The following is a 24823-nucleotide window of genomic DNA, read 5'->3' on the forward strand; positions in this document are numbered from 1 at the left end:
AGAAACCTCCGAGCCTTTCTAAGGTCTGCTCTTATTCTTCTTTCATGTTGAGAAGTTGGTCATTCATCATTCATGATCGGATATCCATCAGTCCATTAAAACTACAAAGGAGAGATTCAAGCTGGAAACACAGTTTGCACATTTCCATGGAGGATGAAAATATATAACCTCCATCCAGGAGGTTGGGGTTTTTCTTTGGTCAGCCATTGGCTCCTGTAGCTTCTTTAAGATTGAGTGCAGGTTTGGTATCTTAGCCAAAAGCTATAAATATTTAATGACTAAGTCCTCTATAATATTATCCTCTTCCTCTGTCTCTTGTGTTTCATTGTTTCTCATCCAGGTTCTGATTTGCCGGAACTACATGGGAAACATGGACATGAATCAGATAGACCATTTCATGCCCATTCTGATGAAGAGAGAAGAAGACGCTGAGATGTCGCCACTGATCAGCCATGGCTCCACACACTTCATGTGGATCAAACACAACAACCTTTACCGTATCCAAAGAGAGTTTACTGCTGCATGATGTGCACTGTGGCGCCAGCTGAAAAGCCTTCACTGCAGACACTATAAATATCTATGCGAATTCACCACTTTACCACAGTATAGTTTTCCAGACTGGCTGACATTCCTACTTTTGTACTTTAACGTGACAGCCCTCCCATCAATCATTTACAGCATGTAATACACATACCTTAATCTTTCCAGGACAGATCTATAAGAAGTCCTGTGTTTCAGGTTGCTTCTGAGCTTCTTCAGTTAAAAAATTGAACACCGATTCACTGTGATGTGTTATTCACCGTCTGCTTAAAACACATTCCCTCTTTTTTTGTGCTGCAAGATTCCACACTCAGGGTTACTTACACATTATTAATTCAGCAATCTATTCCAGTTGTTAGCAGTATTCCCAGTGCACTGCATTACACAGCTGAGCTGTCTACTTCCCTGTGGACATGTTTTCTGTTGCTTGAAAGTCTCACGCATTCTGGTAACTTTCAATTATGCTGCATTCATCTCATAATTACTCCCAGTATCCAAAGTATAAAACATGCCTACTTCATACCCTCTTTTTTTCTAACAGATTCAGAAAAATTTGTCTCTCGTAGATATAAAGTTGTTTCTTAACAGTCTTTTTTTTCAGTGGTGGCGATGACCAAGAAGAATGCCAATGCTGCTCTTGTATACTCATTCCTTTATAAAATAGTACAGGTGAGTTTGATGTTTACAGTTCATACCTTTTAGCTTCTATCCTAAGGTAGGAAAAGTTGCATTTGCATCCCCAAGTTGTCTGTTTCTGTGTTAGCAACACACCCAGTTTGATTCTATTGATGAAATGGAGGAAAAGTTGGTGTTTCTGCACCAGCAGTCTTATGCTTTCTGGGTTTTTTTTTTATATTTGCTGCAAAGTACTTTGCAACATCTACGGTATAAACCAGAATGGCACTCAGAGAATACATCCATGTCAGATTCTTTTCATTTATAAGAATGTGACCTGGAGTTGCACCAAATTGTAATAGGCTCCTCCTTTGATCTCCACCTCTACCTTTCCAGCAGGAAATGTGGCTTAGTAGCTGTTTTGCATAATTCTGCTGGAAGACAGACGGATAAACAAACAGCTTGCCTTGCTATATGAATAACTGTAACCAGCTTGCTTGCATAAATTACAAGCTGTGTTGTATTCTGTTACCTGGAGATTAAACGGTTGACCACAGTTATGTCTGAGGTGGTGAGATTATATGACTTTAATAATGACCTGCCAATAATCAGAAATTAATACTCAGTGGTCTTAATAAACGACATTATGAAGTGTATCTGTTGTTTATACCTGTATGTGTCTGTTCAGCACTGATATCTAAAAATAAAAACCCATCTCACCATGGGTCAGTAGATGCATATTAACATACATGTTTCTGCTCTCCCTACCAAGACACAATGTAAAAATTGTTTCTGTCTGTAGGTATTTAAAGAGTACTTTAAAGAGCTCGAGGAGGAGAGTATTCGTGACAACTTTGTGACTGTGTACGAGCTGATGGATGAGGTGATGGATTTTGGGTTTCCTCAGACAACTGAGAGCAAGATCCTACAAGAGTAAGACAAATCACTCATGTTAATGACTCTGCAGGAAGTATTTTACATATGAATGACCAATATTGTATGTAATGTTTCTGCTTTAGTTGTCTAAAAACAGCCAGACCAATGACGTACAGTATTAGCAAGAGTGGGGTCATGTTAACAATCCATTCAAATTTGGCTTTTATCCACCAAGGTCTTTAAGGCCAACTTAACCATTTATTGGTCCAAAATTGACAAAAAGCCTTATAACTTTGAAACTATGATTCTTACAAGTGTGGTGTGTATTGTCAACATATAGGAAGTGCCGTACAGAGATTTAAAATGTCAAGTAACATTTGACCTCTGACCTCTCCTTCACAGTCAGTAAATTGATCTGAAGGTCAAAGTGATGATAATGCTTTATCGAGTTATTTAAAATTATGTGTCTTACTGCCATTTTATGTATTGACAACATATAGGCATACAGGGAATGTTTTTATCCTAGTATGCTTTTACTGCAATGGCAATGTGTTTGGGATTATTATCATGGTGAAAAGTGAAAGTGTTGCAAAGCGGACCCTTTCCTGATCGTATTGCATGGTCGATCAAAATCTGACTGTACTTCTCTACATTCATAATTCCATCAATTCTGACAGAAATTGGTTTAATTTTGACTACAACACCCTGGAATGCAGCCCCAAACCATGAAATGTCTTCACTGTGTTTTACAGTTGGCTTTAGGGACTTAGTGTTGTACATCTGTCTTAACCTCCTTTGTACATTTTGAGGACCATTTGAACCAGTACTTTCAAATTTGGATTCATCACTCCATCAAACCTGCTGGCACTGATTTTGAGTGCAGTTCTTGTGTAAATGTGTAATGATGGGGTGGCTGTGACTCAGGAGGTAGAGCAGGTGGTCATTTGATCCCTGCCTGCTCCAGTCTGCATGCGTTCATTGTAGTGTGATTGTGTGTGTGAATGTTAGCTAGAAAACACTTAGATGCAGAAAGTGCTTGTATGAATGTGTGTGTGTGAATGGGTGAATGAAACATGCTGCATTGAGTGCTTATGTAGAGTAGAAAAGCACTATATAAGAACAAGTCCATTTAATTTGGCATACCTCAGCCTTTTCTCCCCATTTCCTTCCTTAAGAATGGCTTCTTGACAGTCACTGAGACCATTTCTGATGATGCTTCAGTGAAAAGTAGATAGATCAGTTGAAGGTCAAGCTGCATCTCTTAGGCCTTTGCTGGACTTTTTACTATTTCTTAAGGATGTGACTTTCTGATACTGTTCATCTGCTGAAGATAGTTTTTCAGTCCTGCCACTTCTTCTTTTGTCCTCCATTTGTGCAGCTCTTTGTGAATCACCTTTTTGGTGCAAAAATACTATTTTATGTTTGTCAAACTGTGTTATCTTTGGCATTTTTTTGTAGATTCAACTAAAGAAATGGGTACAAAATATGTGTTTTTACAACACGCTGCTAGTAACAAAGTGCTTAAAGATACCATTTAAAATTGGTTCTTTAAGTTGTCCTTGTAGAGTGGTTTATCCTTTGAGTTAGGAACCTTTTTAATGCTTGAATGATTCATAGGTCGGTAATAAGTGGCTCAACAAACAAAAAAAAAAATTCCTCTGATAATGGTCAGGTACAAGGAAAAAGCAGCCAGTGTCCAGTTGATGTTTGTGCTTACATTATTCTGAATGTTTCTAACAATCTTCAAAATCCAGAGAAACCAAATTTTTTTAATTTATTTTTTTTTCAGGGTAAATCTGCTTTGAATGTTAGTTTCTTGCCAGTGGCATTGTTAACAATAACATTAGTTAGCTAATGTTGCTTGTGCCTATTTCATTAAAAGCAAAAATAAAAATAAAAAAATTACATAGCATGAAGGTAACAATAAAACTTTAATACATTAGCTTGCTCATGAACCCGACTGCCTGTGTCACGTCAGGTTTTCTTAAGCAGCTGCGGTAAAGGCAGCAACTCACATTATCCCATGCTGCTTTGCAACACCATCAGACTGTGCCTTTTGATATTTTCCCAGAGAGACACCCTGTGGCAAAAATTACATTCTGTGCGCTGAAAGTACAGGGTTTGTAGAAAGTGCTTTTTTTTTTTTTTCCTCCTTTTTTTTTTTTTTTTTTTTTTAGCTTTTATATTTGACAATCTCGAAACTGCATGGCATTTAAAATTAACACCAATCAGGCTGATGAGGTTAAAGTTACACACACTCAAAGGCCATAATTGCTGTGCTCCTGTCTGGTTTTAATGTAGCCACATTTGCTCAAGTGGTACGTGTGTCATCCATCAGGGAACAAAACATGAGTTTTTTTCAGTGAGATAACAGCTTTATATTTCATGGTGCAAGATAGCAGGAGAGAGAGAATAAGAGCAAATGATGATTCTGTTTGAAGTGCTCTAGGCCTTTTTTTTTTTTTTTTGTTCAACAGAGCACAACTGGCAACCAAAACTGTAATGAATGGCACATCTTTATTCAGTGAGTGAAATGAAGTGAAACAACTGCTATTCTTTGGACCACTTGTGTTTTGTGTTTTAGCTGTACACAGGGTTGTTTTGCTTTTACCCTCCTCATGACTCCACAGAGAGACATTTGTTTCCAGGAGAAGGCTCAACATTCACTCTAAAGCCTGCAGTACCACAGGCACGTAGGCTTATCGCTTAGTGTGTACATTTTATTGTATTATTTTTATCTTGCTGTCAATATATTGCACATGCAATTTGTCACACATTTTTTTTCATTGCAATTAGCTGCTTCTGCTGTAACAATTTGTCACCTTCTTTATTAACAGGGAGCTTTATCAGAAACGTTCACGTTTGCATAGTGTATTTATTCTTTTTTTATGTCTCAGGCCTGATTTGATCTGCTGTTGCTAGTAATATGGGATTGATGTTTAGTGTGCTTTTTTACAGAGGTTTGGCTTTGGTTTTGTGTGTGTCTGTGTGTGTGTGTGTGTGTGTGTGTGTTTGTGTAGTTATGCACTCTGTGTGTGTTTGTGTGAGTCTGAGTAGCGTTGATAATTACCAGGCTCCTGTTGGCACTCATATACAATGACACCATCAGCTGGACACACTCAAGACACTCAGACAGAAAATCCCTGCTCTTCTCTTCCCCAAGGAGCCACACAGTTGACATCTCTCTCACACTCACTCACAAACACTCACACACACACACACACACTGTGGCTCTCTGTCTGCAGGCTACTGCAGTTCTCTGACCTTTTCATGCCCCCAACCACCACAAAAACACTGCTTTTCTCTTAGATTTTAACACAACCAACCTGGCAAGAGTATAAATGTGTGTCTATGTGGGTGGATGTAAGTGTGACTGCAGGGTTGCGTATGCACGTGAATTCATGTGAGTTCATGTGTGCATGTTTGTATAAACCTTCTTATGCGCGTAGGCGTGTCTGTGTATATGTGTGTGTTTCCTTTGACTGTTATTGTTATGCTAATCCATCTGTTAGCTGCCAAATCAGCTTCCAGATCCCTTCATTAGCATTTCTGAGGAGAATCAGGGCAAAACAGAACAAACGGCAAAGCAACAAAACAATCCAGCATCAACCCCAAACCCGCTTGTCGCCGCCTTTCATCTCTCAGCACTTACAGACTTTCCTACATGTCAGCAAGCATTCAAGACCCACTAGGTTGGAGGAACTAGGGCAGAAAATACAGAAAATGTTCTGCCTCAATCCGTCAATCAATCCAAATCTTGTTTAGTTGGCACTTTTTGTAGTTTAGATAGAAAATGTACATTTTACGTGAAAGCAAGGCCCTTTTTGTTTAGCAGGATTTGACTCCCTTCATGGGTCGTTACATTATGCCGTGCTCTTACAGTTAAGCCCATTTAGAACAGCTGGAATTGAATAGCTTTATAATAAGAATATGAAAACTGACAGCAGAGATCTGCCTTGCAACTGCTGCAACTCCTTTCAGTTTTGGAGGGCTTTACAAGGAAGTTACTTTCAGGGTGTCATCTGGTTAAAAAAAGAAGATATTTCAAATTAACAATTCGTGGAACAAAAAATAGTAAGCAAATTTAAGTGTATAAAGAATATTCTTTCATAGGTAGCTAGAAATAATTCCAATGAAAAGACTTTGAGTTTTTAAGTATGCAAAAAAAAAAAACATTTAATGTAATTGTCTTAATCACTGGTTTTAATAATGACCAGCTAATGAACATTGTGGCACATAAGAGAACTAAAAGAGTTAAAACAGATTTAAATTCACCAAATGGCTGAATACACAAGTATAACTGAATGGTGGTTTTGCTTTATAACAGCTAGAGTAATAAAGTCACCATGTAGGTTTTAAATGTGGTGATATCCCGATCACTATGTGTACATATACAATAAAATATGACAAAATGCAGTTAAGTAGGAATAATGCCTTATTGAGACTAAGAAAAAATATTTATTGCAGGCTTATAAAAGGTAGAAAATAGAAACTGTGTGCACTTCAAGCACTACAGCTCTTACCTACAGCTAATTTAGACTCACCGGTTAACTGAACACGAATGTCTTTGGACTGTGGGAGGAAGCCGAGCCAATCAGGAGATTCAAACCGTGCTAATTACTGCACCATAGTGCTGCCCAGTACTGTCGAATGGTTGGATCATCTTGAATGTAACCTGTATTATTAGATGCCACTAATAATACAAGTTACATTCAAGATATTCCTGAAAGTGCAGATGAAGCTGCAAAAGATGGATTTAAATTATAAAAATGGCATTGTTCCTTGGAGTTTTCGCTTTTCTCCCTTTAAGCAATAGAGAAATTTGAGGTTTGCAAATTCACCTGGAACAGGTAGCTATGTGGTTGGATCTGAGGGAAAACGTTAAGCCCTGGGTGGGAAAAGAAAAAATGAGAGACAGCAAAATGGAGGAGGAGACAGGGGAGGAGAAGGTGTCAGAGTAATGAACACAGAGGGAGGAGATGAGACTGCTTCGGAGGGTGCACTTTGGATTCCTGTCAATCATTTTTGTGCCAGTGTCAAAGAAACTGATAGAATTCAGTGTAAGCAGATATTTTTTATAAAGTACCATGACTTGTAAATTAGATCCCCTCTGCCAAAATTGCTTGAGTTCTTCAATTGTTGTGGAAATATAAATATATATTAATATAATAATTTTATTGGATATATAAGTAGACTTTTCTATTTTACAAATGTGAAAATAATTCATAACCCTTAAACTGGAATAATTGTGTACACTTCATATTCTGGGGGAAAATGATTTGGAGGCCTAAATATCCAGACAGCTCTGCAGTGGAAATGAGGCCACTGAGAAGTAAACAGTGATTGGGGGGGCAGGTGTTTGGGTAAAACAGCCCTGGTCACATGATGTTTATCATAGTACAGCTCCCTCCTATTCTCATGACAAGTCATTATAGATCCCTGGAGTCGAAGAGGACTGGTAAAACAAACCTTTACAGATTGGCGAAGAAAGATGAGGCAATGGTAGGTCCAGAATACTATCACCCAAGTGCCAGACTTCTACTCAAGTATGATTTACCTTGTTTTCATTTCATTGCATTGTTTTGGTTTCAGATCTGAAGCTTTGATTCAGTTTCACCAGTCTTAAGTAAGCTGAATAAAAAAAAAAAAAAAAAAAAATTACTGTAATTTAACTTCCAGCGCCAAACAGCTGATAGATAAATTGAGTGATTAGCTGGTGAATACAGTAGCAGCTAAAGGTTGGTGGCATTAAAGCTAGAGCTGAAAACTGAGCAAATGAGCAAAGTGGCCAGAAACATGAATGTTGGATTCATGTTTCTGGCCACTTACATTTGCTTCAGTTGTTCAGCTTAGACCAGTTGTCTCTTTCAGAACGTCAGTTTTCCTAAATTGTGTTAATAAAAGGTTTCTAACCTTTCAAAGAATGTAATAATCTCGGTCGATCCTAACACAGTTTCAAGATACAGAGAAAATTTGTTTTATACCAAGAAAAATGATGAACTTGCTTCATGATGCGTTACCCATCGTAGGTTCAAATCCTTTGAAAGTCTGAGCATGTAACAGCTGTCCCAGTCTTTCCTCATGGCCCAGTACACATTAAGACACTTGACGCTTGGGTTCTTATTTACCCAACCAATATGGTATTGTTTAGTCTCATGTAAACAGATGCATGTATCACATTATTTTCCATGGCTACAGTCACAATTGATTTATGTAAATCTGTTTTCTAATTACGTCCATGAATAATCTTCCTACAACATAAATACAAAGCTCCTTTAAGTCAGCCACACTCGAGTAACTCATTTCTTTGAAGTCATGGGGTGTGATTAATGCAAAGTATAAAAAACATTCCTCAAGAGAGATTTGGTTCGTCTTGCAAGATAAACACACTGTTTGTTCCCATTTTCCATTTAGTTATCTTTAAGTTAAAGATCTCACTGTTGTTCTTAGTCCTCTGTGAAGCTGTCAGTCTTCAGAGGAGATGAGGAGATTAAATTATAATTTAAGGCTGCTGCCGTTTATCATGGTGCTTCTCCAAAATTAGAAAGTGCCGTCTCTTTCCCAGACACCTTTATGAGGGGCTGTGACCGTTATTTTTCAAACTAGTTTGATGAATGTTCTTCATGGGTTTCACTCAGCAGGATTACAGACTGACTCTGAACACAGCTTGAGCTGCGTTACACCTTCTCTCTGCCTTTGTGTCCTTCAGGTACATCACGCAGCAGGGCCATAAATTAGAGGTCGGGGCACCGCGACCTCCTGCTACTGTCACCAATGCTGTGTCTTGGCGGTCAGAGGGCATCAAGTACAGGAAGAATGAAGTTTTTATGGATGTTATAGAGTCAGTAAATCTCCTGGTGAGTCAATATTATGACACCAAAAGCTGCACAGTAAGAATATTCATTTTCCTCACAGCAGTATTATTATATATAATATGGCTTTTTTTTTTTTTTTTTGCTTTAATTTATGTTTTTTCTTTAACAATGAATAAAGTTGCAGAAAGTAAAATAAAATATGTAATAGAAAACACTTAGAACCACATGATTCTCATATTCATTTCACCGTCACCTCTTACATTGTTCATACACTATTATCCATTTTTTATAATTGTCCATTGTCTAAAATAGCTGGATTTTCTCAAACAGTTCAGAATAGATGGTTTCCTCGAGGCTTAGTGGGTGTGTGTCAGCGCTAAAATTGTCTTTCCTTGAATTGAATCGCTGAGTAAATTGTCTCAATATCAATAATCATCAATTCTCTTCGAGTATATTTTCATTGCGCTTTCATTGAATGACTCAGTTTATTTCTAAGGTGACTCAGTAAATCAAGCAGACAGAGTACCTCAGGACACGTCAACTCACTGTTTCTTGTGAGTGAGATGACTGTACAACATTTCTACTCTGTTCATGATGTGCTGACTGCTGGAAAAACATGTTAAATTTTCACAAAATATTTAACTGATACTCAGTTTTCAAACAAAGCAGGGGGACATGTTTACATGTTTTTCCAGCAGTCAGAACATCATCACTTCTCATTATTATAGTTTTTTTTTCGTAACAAGAAGTGTAGAAATGCTAATCTCCAATATATTTAATTGCATCGTAATTTTCTCTTTCTTTACAGTTATTACATTTACCTCCCCCTGAGCTTAAATGGACAGTAATACCACAGTGTGCAAATGTGATATTATCAGGCTTCACGACCCAATTAGAAGATTTAATATTTTTATTAACATCTAAGATTTCCTGCAGCTAAAGAATACATTTGAATACATGAGTATGCTGCATCTTTAAACGCACAAAAGAACCAACTCTTCTCTCACACGCCTCGTCCTTGAAGCAACACCTCAAGGACAATTCGCATTGCTGCTGCTGCTGCAGATTTTTGAGTCAAATTGAAACTAATTTCCTGCAGGTATTCACACTACTAGAGACCAGTAACCACTTCCTTCTCTGTGACCGGGGCCTTTTTTTTTTTTTTTTTTTGCAGTCTTCACACCAGTGTTTTAAAGTTCTCACACTGCATGCTGAAAGACTTTCTGTTTTGTCCCTCAGACTGTGTGCATCCACTGAATGGTTAGGTTTATTTGTTTTCTCCCTGCTTTGTAAGCATGTATATTTGTTCTTCTTATTACTTCTTATCTGCAAAGTGTAACTCTTAAAATGCACACTAATCATCAGACTGGGTGTTTCACGCCTGCGAGGGGCAGATTTGATTATAAAGCTTATATATTCACACATTGCAGTGCTGTATTACAAGCAGAAAAAAAAACCTAATGTTTAAATGCTTTTATTTATTTTTTGTCTATAGGTGAGTGCCAGTGGGAGTGTCCTACGCAGTGAAATAGTGGGCAGCATCAAGCTCAAAGTGGTCCTGTCGGGGATGCCTGAACTTAGACTGGGCCTCAATGATAAAGTGCTGTTTGAGCTCACGGGCAGTAAGTAACAATCAAACTCAGCCATTTCTGTCTGTAGAAGCATTTATTACAGAGGCGAACACGCATATAGGCAGTAGACAACAGCAGAATCATAATTTCTGTATATCTAGGGATTTATCCTGTTATAATACATTTAAAAACAACATTCAGCACATGTAAGATTTTTAACATTTGAAGTCTGTGAGGGTAATTTAACTGCAGCTGGATCTGCATGTGTTTACAGTAATTTTAAATATTATTATAGGATGTTGGTGTTTATGATTGCCATCAAATTGGAGGTCAAATTTCATCAAATGAAGATATTAATCCCCTTTTAACCATATTTTGTAAATGCAAATAATACACATTTTACACACTGAGCACTTGGTGGAAATCTGTTTTCTAGAACTGTTGATTTGATCGCAAGCTGGTGAAATGTTTTCCAGAAAGCCTGTGTTTTATTGCATGTTGATACATTTTCTATTTTGGTTTGGGGTTTTTTTTTTTATGTTTGCTGGTTGAGCTCTTGGCTTTCACTCTCCCCTTCAACTCACCCTCACGCTTTAGTTCCTCTTTCTGTCTAAATCCCATCCATAGCTCTCATCCTACCTCTACCTCCCCCTCTCTGCCTACCAATTTTTCCATCAGTGTTTCCCACTGCTACGTCTTCCCTCGCCTATTCCTGCACATTCTCATCTTCCATCTCCTCTTCCTCCTCTGCTTTGCTTTCATTTCTTCCCCCCTACTGTTCCCTAGTGAAGGGGAAAGGCTCCTTCACTGTCTAGCCTCTTTGCCTCTGTGGTAATCCTCACCCCGGGCTACAGCCCTACAGATGAAAGGTGAGGGTCCATGGCTATCCTATGAAGCCCACAATCCCCCCGCTGTGTGTAGGAGTCTGGGAACTAACATATCCCCAGAAATAATGATCAGAAATAATGATCAAACAAACACACTGGCAGATGCAAACATGCACGCGCGTACACACAAACACACCGACTGAATGTTAAATATTAAAAAGTGTTTTGCACTCTCATCTCCTACGGTTCTGTTTTACATATCATTTCCCAGTCATTTGGATTACCATAGTTGCTTGGTTTGTACTTTTTAGTCACAGTTGGATGCAGACAAAAAAAATGAGGAATTATAAATCATTTAATGCTGCCCTCCACTGGCAGAAGTCCAGAATTGTCACCTGAAATAAAAATAAAATAAGTCACTTCTGTATTATTTACTGACTGAAATCTGCCAAAGGATCGTCAAGCAAAGAAATTTTTTATCTCACTTGAATGTCCACAGCTGCTCACATGTTCTCTAGATTATTTAAAATTCCCTCTCAGTGGTCTCGTCATGACTCTGGTTTGTGTAAAGATGACAGACATTTTCAAAGCAGCCTTAGCCCATATAATGATGTTATAAGCTGCAGGCTTGTTTGTATGCAACTAACAAATATTTTTATTATCAGTGAATGCTCTTATCATTTCCTTAGTTAATCAGTTTCTCCACAAAATGTCAAAGACTCATAAAAATGCCCAAGGTGACATCTTTTAATTACTTATGTTTAACTGACAATCAAAATGTGAAGATTGTTTACAATCATGTAAATCAAAGTGGAGCAATGAATCTTCACATTTAAGGTGATTAAATCTTCCTTTGGCCTCCCAAAGCATTGTTAAGATGCTTAGGGCATTTACCAAATGTCACTATACCTCCAGAAAAACAGATTAGGTTGCTCCTGTCTACTACTGTGCATTAAAGACATGTTGAGAGTGGCGGTAAAGGTGAACCACAGGGGACACTGCTGCATCTTCCATTCTCCTCTGGCATGTACACTCACACCTGTCTCTTTTTTGGGCACCCCAAGTCCAGGCAATGACAGAGAATATGCTGTATGACCTTTCATACCTGTCCTTTCTTGATAACGCTGCATGCGTAAGTGTGTGTGTGTGTGTGTGTGTGTGTGTGTGTGTGTGTGTGTGTGTGTGTGTGTGTGTGTGTGTGTGTGTGCGTATGTTTATAATACCTTGTGGGGACAATTTTCCTGACATATACTACGTTGTGGGGACCAATTGCTCCTTGTGGGGACTGGAACCTTGTCCCCACAAGGGGAAACCCTGTTTTTGGGTCAGGGGTCAGAGTTAGGGCTAAGGTATGAATTGAGTTTAGGTTAGGGTTAGGGTTAGGTATGTGATGGTTAGGGTTAGGAAAAGGGTAAAGGTAAGGTTTAGGCTGTAGAAATGAATGGAAGTCAATGGAAATTCCCCACAAAGATAGCAAAACACACTTGTGTGTGTGTGTGTGTGTTTGTTAGCGGCATAAAAAGACATAAGCCGAAAAACCGAAACATTTTAAAAGGGCTTTCCTGCTTTTTCTTAACAAGGAGTGTTGGGCTCTCCCTATACGTGACCTCGGCCTTCCTCCACTTACACATTAAGAAATGCACCCCCCCCCCCCCCAACACACACACACACACACACACAAACAAGCAAAATCAATAGAGAAACAAGCTTGTCACACAGATCTGCAAAACACAGGCATGCATTAACTCATGCACGTACACCCACTCATGAGGGAGGACCGTGAACAAGGAAGCTGCATACACAAATATACACAGACACACACATTCTCTCTGACAGGCCTTAGTGCTGGTCCGGTGTTGCATTCTGAGGAGGTGAAAAAAGCTTCAGGTCACTATTGAATGGGGGATTTAGCTGAAGGCCCACAGGCCCACAATCATTACAGCAGTTTTTCACCACTCAGTACCCTCCATTAACCACGGTGGAGGTGAGCATCGGGCATGCTCCAGCAGACATCAGATGCTGGCATTAAAGAGATCCACCTTATACTGTAACTGTCTATTGCAACAGTGCAACAATGTTCACACAAGACAGCAGCTAGCAGCTGGCGGGGAGGGGGTGCTTGGTAATAACAGAAATTGAGCATGGGATTTTCTGGTTTTTAAGTGGGTTGCAGCACCCTTAAACTTTTTTTTTTTTTTTTTGCACTTTTGCATTTTTGGCCACAGCAGCTTTTATGGGCAGTGGAGAGAGACAGGAAATGGGGGAAAAATACAGGGGAAGACACGCAGGCAAACTGGCAACGGGCTGGGACTGGAACCCACACCGCCCGCACCGCAACCCGGCATATGCATGTGGTCGCCGGCTTCACCACTAAGCCACCCAGGCAACCGGGTCGCAGCACTCTTGACTTTGGGAACCACTGGACTAGACAAAAAGAAGTCACCTGAATGAATACATGGAGCATTTTTCGTGTTTGTCACATTTTAAAAATGAAATAAAGTAATTAATGAACAGTAATGTGTACAGTGTAGGTGTGACTATATTTGTTTTAAGCGTGTCTACAGAAATCTGGTTTTCAGTGGGGGCGAAAACAATGGCAGCAGTTATCAAAGGCAAACTGTGCGTGCTCGTGTGTAGCAGCAAAACTAATTGTTCAGGAGGGATGAGAAGAAAGCAGAGATTTGGTAGCACACTGCTTGCAGTGTGTGTGTGTGTGTGTGTGTGTGAGTGTGTGAGAGAAAGAGAGAGAGAGATGAAGTGAATGTTTGTCAGTCATCATTACCTTGACCTTGATTTCCCCAAGGCTGGATAGAAAGTGCTCAATCTTTTTCATGTGTGTGTGTGTGTGTGTGTGTGTGTGTCAGGAGAGAAGAGCAAGACAGTGGAGCTGGAGGATGTGAAGTTTCATCAGTGTGTCCGTCTGTCACGCTTTGAGAACGACCGCACCATCTCTTTTATCCCCCCTGATGGCGAGAGCGAGCTCATGTCCTACCGCCTCAACACTACAGTGAGGACACGCTTTCACTCTCTATACCACCAACACAAAGAACAGATCATTTTTTTCACATTAGGTTCGATAACATGACAACTTAAAAAGTGTATCTTTATTTTATTTATTTTTTATCCTCTTTAATATTCATGTGTGCTCATTTTTTAAATAGTTTTGTTACATTAAACTATCTGCTTGTAGTGTACTTGTATTAAAGCTTGATCCTTACAGTCATGTTAAACAGTGAAGTTTATTTTCAAATTCCAGAACTTCTCACCTTAGTATATATCACAATACACTTTAATGAAATAAATTTTCAAAGAGCATTACCAAACTCTTTCTGATTTTCTTTTGTTTTTTGTTTTTTAAAAAGGTCTGTCAATACATAATTTAAACTTTCAAGCATTTAGTGTAGTTACATGGACAATTTGAGTCACAGACTGTATATAAAAGACGTATGTACAGTAGCCTCCAGGATGTTAGCCGTGAGCCTTGAGCGTAGTGTTTTACTTGTTAGTTTGGAGTTAGAAGTGACCATTTTTGTTCAAGAGGACAGAGTGCTGGTTGTCAGTTAACACTAGCAAGCTTTGTTAGCAAGCTGCATCTATAGATAATACTGGTGCATTGCATAGGCACAGATGAACAGTGATTATTGCTGAAAATGTCAAACCACAGATCATATTATTTGACATTTTATCGGGTTTAAAATACTCTAAAAGCTACCAAGAAGAAAAAAAATGGTTCCAATTCAGTTATTCAGATTAGTCGAGGTGATGCCCAACAAGTAGCTGGTGGCTAAATGGTGTCACTCACCTTTCACTCAGCGTCCCTAATCATGCATGCACTGTTAGAATTTAAAGAGGTGAATTATAAAAAGCAGTTGTCAAGAAGAGGGAAAATTAGCTGTAGACCAGAACCATTTTTTTTTAAAACCAGACTGTAAACATGTTTATTTCTGCTGTGAATTCTGGCTTTTTAACATAGCCTGTGGGGATTGAATCTCTTTTGCCTCAAGTGGCCATACCAGGAACAGCAATTGCTTCTTTTTTTCAGCCAGTTGTTGCCACTTGTTTGGTGTTTGATCTTGGTTTAAAACATATTCAGAATATGAGTTTAAATAAAAAATAACACATTAGAAATCAGTTTCTTCATACCAGAAATATTCTTGCAATAATCATTCGTTTCCAGATCTTTCAGCATCTCTGCTAATTTTCTGCATCTCAAGAAGCCAAGAGTTTCTGCACAAACAGAAAATATAAGAAACTTGTATAAAATATTTAGATGTCAAAGTATTCCAGTTTCTACTAAATATCATGATCAGACTTTTCAAAACCAGGATAAAGACTCCTCTAGGTCTTTGAAAACCAGGATAAAATGTTTACATGTGTGAATGTTGTTTACAGCCTTGTACAAGTAGAATTTCAGCACTGTTTGTCTTGCTATGATGTGTCTAGTGATGCACTCGACTGAGTGCTCTGTGCGTTTCTGACCTTGTCCACTCTCTCAATTCCTCGCTGATCTCTTGGTCTCCGACAGGTGAAGCCTCTCATATGGATCGAGAGTATGATTGAGAAGTTCTCTCACAGCCGTGTGGAGATCAAGGTTAAGGTAATGATGAGTGACACACAAATTCATGAATACATACACATACAGTAAAGTGCGCCATGTGCTTATCTGGCTCTAAAGTGCAGTAGTCCATTCACTGAAGCCTATCTATAATTTATGACACATTCAAGCGGATTACCATTTGCCATCTGTTTGTTCCCAGTGTGGTGATGCAAAGTAACAACACTGTGCATAATTATGAAGCTTTTTCCTTCATTTGAATTTGGATGTGCATGCTCTTTTTATTGTAAAGATCTTGAATGACATTTGAGCTCTGTTCTCTGACACCATCTGCAGGCTAAAAGTCAGTTTAAGAGCCGGTCCACTGCCAACAATGTGTCCATTCTGGTGCCGGTGCCCAGCGATGCTGACTCACCCAAGTTCAAGACCAGCACAGGCAGCGCCAAGTGGGTGCCCGAGAAGAATGCGGTGCAGTGGAACATCAAATCTTTCCCTGTTAGTGTGGCCTGTAAACAAAATTATCTTTTTAAATTTTTTTTAAAGACATGCTGTCTTTTTCCATTACCAGTATTTTCCTCACAGATGCTCACAGGAATAGGTCTTGTCAACAAGTAGCACTGTATAATAGATTAAATCATAATATACTGAAAACATCTGACATGCTTTCCTCTTTTGGAAAATCCTTTTAAAAGTGGTTTCCATTTCTTCTCGGGTGAAACAGCAGAACTGTAGAAAATTTGATCTGTTTTGAAATACACGGGCAGCATCCCCTCACAAATGACCGCACATCCAAAGTTATTCCACTTATCATTAGATTTAGATATCAAGAATTTTAAAATATTATTTAGATTATAATATGTGTTGCCATTTCCCACCTTTCTTTAATGTGCAAGTAGGGGATTTGTAGATTCAGATATACTGTTGCTGTTTAACTCATCATTAGTCAGTCACAATCAGCGCCCATATACGTTAGACTCGTGTGTCCATTTTTCAAACCCTACAGCAGATGGCGCAAATTCTGCTTTTGCTTTAAATGTAGTGGCTCGGGACACACTATGGATCCACTATATAATAGAGGTTTTCATCTCCCCCTCTTTCCAAGTCACGCTTTAAAAGCAAAGCAGAATCAGCTTAATGTGCATCTACATAAGCCTGAAATAGTCCTACTGTCATAAAATAAAGTTATGTTGTGACAAATATTAGACAGCAGCCATTTATCACTTTATCACCAATCTCCCTGCATACATAACCAGACACAATCACATCTTATCTCCCCATTTTCCACTTTGGCTTCAGTCTCTGCTCTATAGACTGCTCAAAGGAAAATTTAACTGACCTAAAAAAAAAAAAACTCATAGAGCTGAGATTCTTTTATCTGTCAAGTCTTGATATCCCTTTTGTAATTCATTACATTTCCAGTCTGTCAAGGAGGGTTAGGAAATGCGGTTGTAAAATATAGTTAACTAACTTGTGTGTGACTATGCAGATGTTTGTTTTTTTTTTTCCCCCCATCACTACCCACCTTTGTACCCTATAAAATGACATATTTTCTCCAATATCAAGGCTTAGATTAAGGAAACAAATAAAAAGCAGTTATAAGTGTAGCTCGAGTCCAGCAGCTGTCAGCTCCACTCAGCTGCCTCTAACCCTGTTTCTATAAACACCAGAAAAGTTTATGCAGCCGTTAGAAGTCAGTTTGCCTTTAGCTATTTTATGCCTATATGTATCTTTCACATATTTATCATTTGTTGGATATTTCTTAACAGCTGTAAGCAAAGGTAGAGCTGATAAGGTTTCCCATAGCAAAGGACAAGAAGATTTTTTTATATTCGGTTCAACAATGAGTATTTTTTATTTTTATTTTTTTGCAAAAAAGTGGCAGTTATTTTGGATTCTTTTTTTGTTGTTATGTTTTATTGAAGTTTAGAACTGACATCATGAAATGATTATTATGCTTAATCAGCTTCTTCCTGTGACAGATGGTTTGCTGCACGAATGCACAATTTTTCTGCCAGAGTTAGAATAATTATTTTAAAGCAGAGTGTTTCTGTACTTGTGTTTCTGCCTGAGCGCTTCTCACTGGTTTGATGTGGGCAGGGTTCAGGCAGGCAAAGGTGATGTCGCGTACAACAGCATTTCAAAATTGTAATGACACTTGTGTTGTTTTTTCCTTTGTTGCCAGGCTACTTTTAATCAAAACTGTCAAAAAAAAAAAAAAAGACTCACTTGCACAGTACTAATGAAGCAGAATAGATTGTTTTGTTTTTTAAACAAATGACTAAGAATGCCTTCTGCTGTTGTTGCTAATTCACTCTAAATGGTTGGATGGGTGGAATTTAATCTGCATACAGCATTTTGTGAGGGGTCCTGGATGGCTGGGGCTGGAAGTAGACTTAGCTGACTTTGGGTGTGACAGGTACACCCAGGGAAAAGTCATGAGTACATAACACAGCGTTATATTTAATGTTTAAAAAGAAATCAAGTGCGTAACTGATTTCTAGATAGTACAACCAAAGAGCAATCTTATGAATTAAGTGCTCGAATGCTGCATTGCACGATTGCTTATATAATAATTAACCTGTTTTATGTGTGTAACATAGCTGGTTGACGCTAAATCCCATAAACTGATATCTGCTTCACTTTGATGTGATAAGGGAGTTGCCTGCAGTTGCCATGAATATAGAGTTTTTGTTTCTGGATAGGGTAACCTTGTATTTACTGGAGTGGGACACCTTGGAATTGAACTTGTGAAATGAGCTTTATGACCAGCATCATACTAAATTTAATGGTTTACCAGCAGCTCTGTGGCCTTTTCTCTTTTCTGTGTGGGTGTCTAGGGGGGTAAGGAGTATGTGATGCGAGCACACTTTGGGCTGCCCAGCGTGGAGAGCGACGAGCTGGAGGCAAAGAGACCAATCACAGTTAATTTTGAGATACCCTATTTCACTGTGTCCGGGATTCAGGTAGGATGCAATAACACTTGCACAGTTTGCCTTCCCTGCTTTCTTGTGCAACTGCATGTTCAACAAGACAATGCTTATTAATACTGGACTAAACGCTAACTTGCCAAGTCTCCTTTAAGTCCAGGGAAGTTCCTTTTGTTAACAATTTGTTAACAATTTCCTTACACACTTTGACTCCTTGTGGAATTTATAAGTGAGCTCCACCTCATCATCAGAGTTCATGTGCTTCAGTTTTTACCTTTCCCCATTTATTACTGCCCATGAAAAATTACACATTTTACAAGAAAAGCATTTCAGATTTTATGGTTTCTTTAATTTCTTCTGTTAATCTGAAAAAAAAAATTAATGAATAAAATCATTCAAAATTTAGAGATCCATGATTTTCACTGGATAGAAATCATTTATCTCTGCTGTAAGTGAACTGACAGGAACACACCTGAGCAGACAAGATGTTTATAGTAAATTTCAGCATCAAACCACTAAATAAAAATAGGCTTTATAATGTGTTTGAATGAGTGAAATAACTGTATTTAAAATGTCCCCCCAGGTGCGCTACCTAAAGATCATAGAGAAGAGTGGTTACCAGGCGTTGCCATGGGTGCGCTACATCACGCAAAGTGGAGGTGAGAAAATAATGCAGGGAAATGTAACTCATTACAGCTCACCCATAAAAAAACGAACACAAACACTGCAGATTGGCCACTTAGACTGTTTTGGTTTGCTGTTTTTTAAACATGGATATGCCAATCCTACTGCTACAATTTCACAGCATGGTGTTACTGAATAAAAGAGTTTTACAAATACCTTTGAGGATGAAACTGGATATTTCATGTATGATAGCTGCAAATGACTCCATCTCTGGTTTTAAAGCCATTTGATTTGAAATTCTCTAATACAGTAATTTTTCATTACTAAAGAAATGGCTATTAATCCTCTGACGTCTAGGTCGTCATCGGTGATTACCCTAACCCTAGGCAACAACAATGTCATTTTTGTTTTTATGAAATTGCTCTCCAAAGTCTTGGCAATCAGGAAAGAAAGAGCACATTAAAATGTGAGTTACGGAGTTGGTTAAGGTTTCCAATAAGAAAAATTTTATTTTTTAGGTTATTATGAATTTGAAACTAAAAGAAAAAACAAAGTTTGCTTCATCAGGTCTATGTGAGAGTGTGTTTGGTTCAGATTTGATTGACAGCTCCGTCTCAACCAAAAAAACCCACAAATTTATTGGTTAAGTGGTTAAGTCCGAGAGAGATCAGTGTCACAATCAGTCTTACTGCATCAGTATTCAGTATGTGCCCCTTGGATGAACCCAGCTGGATAACCTCTATCATATTTATCACCTGGCTCTATCACCACAAGCCATGTCATCAGGGGCTCAGAGTGACAAAATGCAGGTTGCCAAGGATAGAAACCTTCTGGCTTTGTTGAGGCTTAGGTAGCATGTTTCACCAGCATCCTAGTTTGAACAGAAAAAGCCGAATTTGTGCAGTAAAGCTAGCTCCTTGGATCATTAGGTTCAGTTGGTGCCCTGGGAATGAACCCGCATCCGTCAACCAGTGACAATAAGGGTGACAAGGACCAAGAAGTGTTTGTCAGCTTTGAGCTCGTTTCATCCCATTAACTTGAGATGTTACCTGCAAAGCATGTTGAAATACATGGCAACATCTTCACCGGGTGGTTATTTAAACATATCATAAATCAATTTAAAGCTACAGCCTGTTGATGAGACTGCAGCAAAATCTTCCATACAAGCTCAGTAGTTTCAATGGGGACGCAAATGGTAATGATATGGAGATGGGAGCCCGATACCTCTGCTGGACCACTTCCAGAAAGCTTTAAGTTTCATACCTGCTATCTGCCCCAGGAATGAACTTGACTGCATTACATCAATCATATCCATTACCTGGCTTTGTCAGGGATGAGTCAGGGGCTGCAGAGGTTGAATGATACCACAGGGTGCCAGGAGGCTCCCAGGGTGGCAACTTGGCAAATGCCAAGGTTAGCTTCACCTTGTTGTAACATCAGCAAAGAAGCAAAGGAGAGAGTGGGATCGAAAGGAGAAAAGATGATTACAAGTTATAGAAGGAAGAGTGATGAAGTTCAGGTGACTGGAGAGGTGGCTTTTCACTTTCTCTTATTGTTATCATCAGCAGTGCACAGAGGGAGGCAGGCATGATCACATTTCACTCAACACTACAGGCAGACACTCTCACACTGATTAAATAATACCCTGATGCTGTACACTGAAGCTACTGGCTTATTAATGATTGATGAACAGGCATTTAGTTGTACTGTACAGCAGTAACTCAAAGTGATGAGCTCACTAATATGTGACTGTCCCTGGTCAGAATATGATCAGGTGCTGATGCACATTAGCTGGATGTTTAACATGACACATCACTGATACAGGTTGTCACTTTAGCTCTTAATGGAGATGCTGTTCTTTATATTTCCTTGTATTATAATAAAAGGATTTAGGAGTCGCCACAGCGGCTCATCTGCCTCCTCTGTCATCCCCAACCCTCTGCTTGTCCTCCTTCACTACATCCGTGAATCTTCTCTGTGGTCTTCCTCTTTTCCTCCTGCCTGGCAGCTCCATATTCAATACCCTTTGTCCAGCATGTCCACCATCCCTCCTCAGCCGTGCCTGTCTTACTTTCTCCAGTGTTACTTTGTCTGCAAGACATTTTCAGAGGGTAACATTTACTTTTAGTCTAACAGATCTTTAATCCCATTAAACCACAGGGTCATCAGTGATGCTGGTAGATGTTGGGCTGGTAATGCCAGGTACAAACACATTCTAGAGGTTTTGCGTGGGGGTCGAGGTCAGTGATCTCTCAAAATCACTCACTTGTGTAATTTCTTTATAGAAGACAAAAGTCATGATATAACAGCCGGGTGAGCTCTTGTTCCTCTAGCTCCTGTAACTCCCTTCACTCTCATTTTTATTGTTCTTTATTTTCTGCTATTATTGCTAGCATATCTGTGCTCACCATGACCCCTCGAAATCTCCATAAACTCACCTCTTTCTCTGAGCTGGTTGTTGATGTTTAACTCGTGGTTGTTTGAGTATTATGATAAAGGGGATTCATGCAACACACCCTCAAGGAAGCATCTATTCAAAGGCTGCATTCTCACCTTTTTGGAATGAATATAAATATGAGCTTGGCTCAGTTAACACTCCACAGTCTAAAATATCACTGTATGCTGTATCATTAATATTTACTTAAGCGGAAGTTCAAAAGTGTCAAAAGAAAAGCGCATCAAATATGCAAATGGGATGTTCACATACTTCTGCTTCATCTTTCTTTGAACCCTCTGGGGCACACACGTGCATCATAATAATTCCGTACACCTTGGTTTGGGATTTAATGGTGCCATTATGAAATGGTAGTGATGTGCAGGAGTGTTTGAGGGGAAGTAAGCTGTGCGTTAATGCTCTGCTGTTACGTCTCTTGGCAGATTACCAGCTCCGGACGAACTAAAGGGCACAGATGCTGCTAGACGAATGGATATTTTCTCTCTCTCTGTCTGTCTTCATCTCGCCTCCATTTCTCCAGATTCCTCTCTGCAACGGGCAGCAGAGGACAAGTGCAGGAGGACAGATGATTTTATTTTTTTCCCCCCTCTCTGAATGGCTCCAGGACATCATCCCTTCCTTGAAAACTGACTTGACTCAGACAGGAAAGGGTGGTGCATCAACTCTGACCTGTAATTTTTGACTGCGTTTCCTCAAGTCTTCAGTAAAACATAAATAACTGAACTGGTAACTCACTTCTAATGTGACATCCCTCCAGGTTCATTTAAAGTAATGTTTATGGAACCAAACCATTTTTCTTTTCTAGTTTTCTTGAGAAAGGGAGATGTTGAACAATATTTCAGTGTAGTATTTGAAACATGGTCAATTTGGGCTGCTCAGCTTGTCCAATGGCTTTCTGCTGTGTACTATGTAATCTGACTGATTATGTAGTCCCAGTATACAGCAGCTGTGATTGTTTATCGTCAGTTCTTATTTCTCTAAGGGCCGTAATATTGCAGACTGGTAATTTTTCTAAATTGAAAACTGCCCTGTACTCAGAATTTTTTTTTTTTCTGTTCTTTGGAGAAAGTTACATGTTGCTCAGTGCAGGATCTTAGCTGCTACACAAACTCAGTCAGCATTTTTAACATTTATGTTTTTGACTCAGTCATATGACCCCCCGTCATTTATATCCACTTTATTACCCATATTCAGTTGTTGATTTTCCTCTCACAGCATGCTTTTTTTTTTCCCTCTGAATAACACGTTCATTGCCTCAAAGATGCCTGTGTATCATCAGCCTTAGCACTGTGAACTTAATCCCCCAGTGCACTGAAATTAACACCAGCAACCAGATCAATGATTAATAAGGCACAATATTGTCAGAGGCATTGGCAGCGTAACATAATACTGTCGACACACTCTCATGGGGCCTGTAACCTTGTCCTTGTGCTCGAAATCAGCTCGCAGTTCAGAGCACAGACTGAAGGAATGACAGAGGTGGGGTTTTCTCATCCTTATATCTGTTGTTCATACTGTACTAGTCACCCCCATGTGGAAAGAAGGCTTTGAGGGACAGCAGAGGGGGTGGAGGAGTGGTGGTAGAACAAATGTAAAATAAACTGAAGAGATTTTTGTGCAGAATGTGGGAATATTGACAAAATGTTGAATGTTTTTTTTTTTTGGTTTTTTTTCTGTTTCCCAAAATTCTTTTATTTGGGGGGGGGGGGGGGCTTCTGCAGGTCTCTATGCTTCTTCACTCCCTCTACTGTGCACGCCTTGCACCACATCATCTGCAATACAGAAGAGTCATTTTATTACCATGTCTGCTGTTCAAACAAAACCACCTATTACAATCATTCAGTTTTGTTTTTTTTGTTTTTTTTTTATGTGTTTCAGACCCCGGTGAGGATTTTAATAGGTGTGTGCTATCATGTGTTTTGATTAATTTATCAAGGACTGTTTGTCCACTGGGAACAAAGGGATATATTTGGAAATAAAACATTTTTTGTATCTTGTTATGGGATATCATTTTTTTTTTTGTTTGTAAGAGGACATTTCTGCACATTATTCCTTATTATACTATTTCACTAAATTGTAATAAGTGACGGTAATGTGCCTCCAGTGGTGTAGTGGTTAACAAAGTCGCTTGTTCGATTCCTGCTGGAGACACAAATCCCCTGCAGGGTTGCGAAAACATTTGGAGCTACCCGCTGTGGTGACCCCATGTGGCATGGGAGCACCCGAAAGCAGCATGTAGTATGTGAGAGTAATATGATGTTTGTCAGCTCTGAAATGTAGAACATCAACAGTCTGACACATTAGTGAGCAGATCTCAGATTAATGCTCCATAAATATTCAGAGATAAAAGTTCTGCCTTAAAGTGCAATTCTTTTAAATGATTAGTCTGACATTTTGTGAAATATGCTAATAAAATACTTGGTGAAAGTTAAATGAGGTAATTGGTGCCGTTCTCATGTCGGTATACTAAATATAACACTGAAACTCTAAGCTAGTAAACTCAGCATGAAGACGGGAAACAGTCAACATCTCTAAAGCTCGCAAGTTAACACGAGACAGTGACATGCCTTAACCCACTGAGATCATCATAGGCAATATACCCTAACTGTATATTTTAGAGAAAGTCAAAATTGAGTTTTTTTATGTGTTATTTTTTAGTAACCTCAGAGGGCTAAGTAGACACTGGCTCACATTCACACCTGTGGGCAATTTAGAATCACCAATTAACCTAACCCCACTAACTGCATGTCTTTGGACTGTGGGAGGAAACCCACGCAAACTCCACACAGAAAGGCCTGGGCCAAGGTGGATTCAAACCCAGACCTTCTAGCTGTGATGCAACAGTGCTAACCACCAGTCCACGGTGCTGCCCTGGATCAAATTTATGCAGCAACAATTGCATACCAATTTTGAATTTGAAGGACTGCTATGTGCAAGTCAGACTAGTTCATATCAATACTGAGCAAAGGACCTGAACAAGCAGACTATGAGCTGGGATTAGTCTTAACTGATTCAGAA

At 39.1% G+C, this 24823-nt stretch overlaps 1 protein-coding gene across 1 annotated transcript in view; it reads left to right on the forward strand.

Annotated features, from left to right (window-relative positions):
• The window catches only part of ap1m3 (adaptor related protein complex 1 subunit mu 3), a 32318-nt gene extending 8178 nt beyond the window's left edge, over nt 1-24140 (forward strand). The window contains exons 2-12 of the mRNA XM_030728237.1: nt 341-497; nt 1142-1209; nt 1958-2088; nt 8741-8888; nt 10342-10468; nt 14109-14251; nt 15770-15841; nt 16136-16294; nt 18637-18762; nt 19310-19385; nt 22228-24140. Coding sequence (XP_030584097.1) covers nt 341-497; nt 1142-1209; nt 1958-2088; nt 8741-8888; nt 10342-10468; nt 14109-14251; nt 15770-15841; nt 16136-16294; nt 18637-18762; nt 19310-19385; nt 22228-22250 — 1230 coding nt within the window. The 3' untranslated portion in view covers nt 22251-24140. The remainder of the gene's footprint in view (nt 1-340; nt 498-1141; nt 1210-1957; nt 2089-8740; nt 8889-10341; nt 10469-14108; nt 14252-15769; nt 15842-16135; nt 16295-18636; nt 18763-19309; nt 19386-22227) is intronic.
• The last annotated feature ends 683 nt before the right edge of the window (nt 24141-24823 follow it).

The sequence above is a fragment of the Archocentrus centrarchus genome, chromosome 4 (genome assembly GCF_007364275.1).
Source record: "Archocentrus centrarchus isolate MPI-CPG fArcCen1 chromosome 4, fArcCen1, whole genome shotgun sequence".
In the NCBI taxonomy this organism is placed as follows: Eukaryota; Metazoa; Chordata; class Actinopteri; order Cichliformes; family Cichlidae; genus Archocentrus; species Archocentrus centrarchus.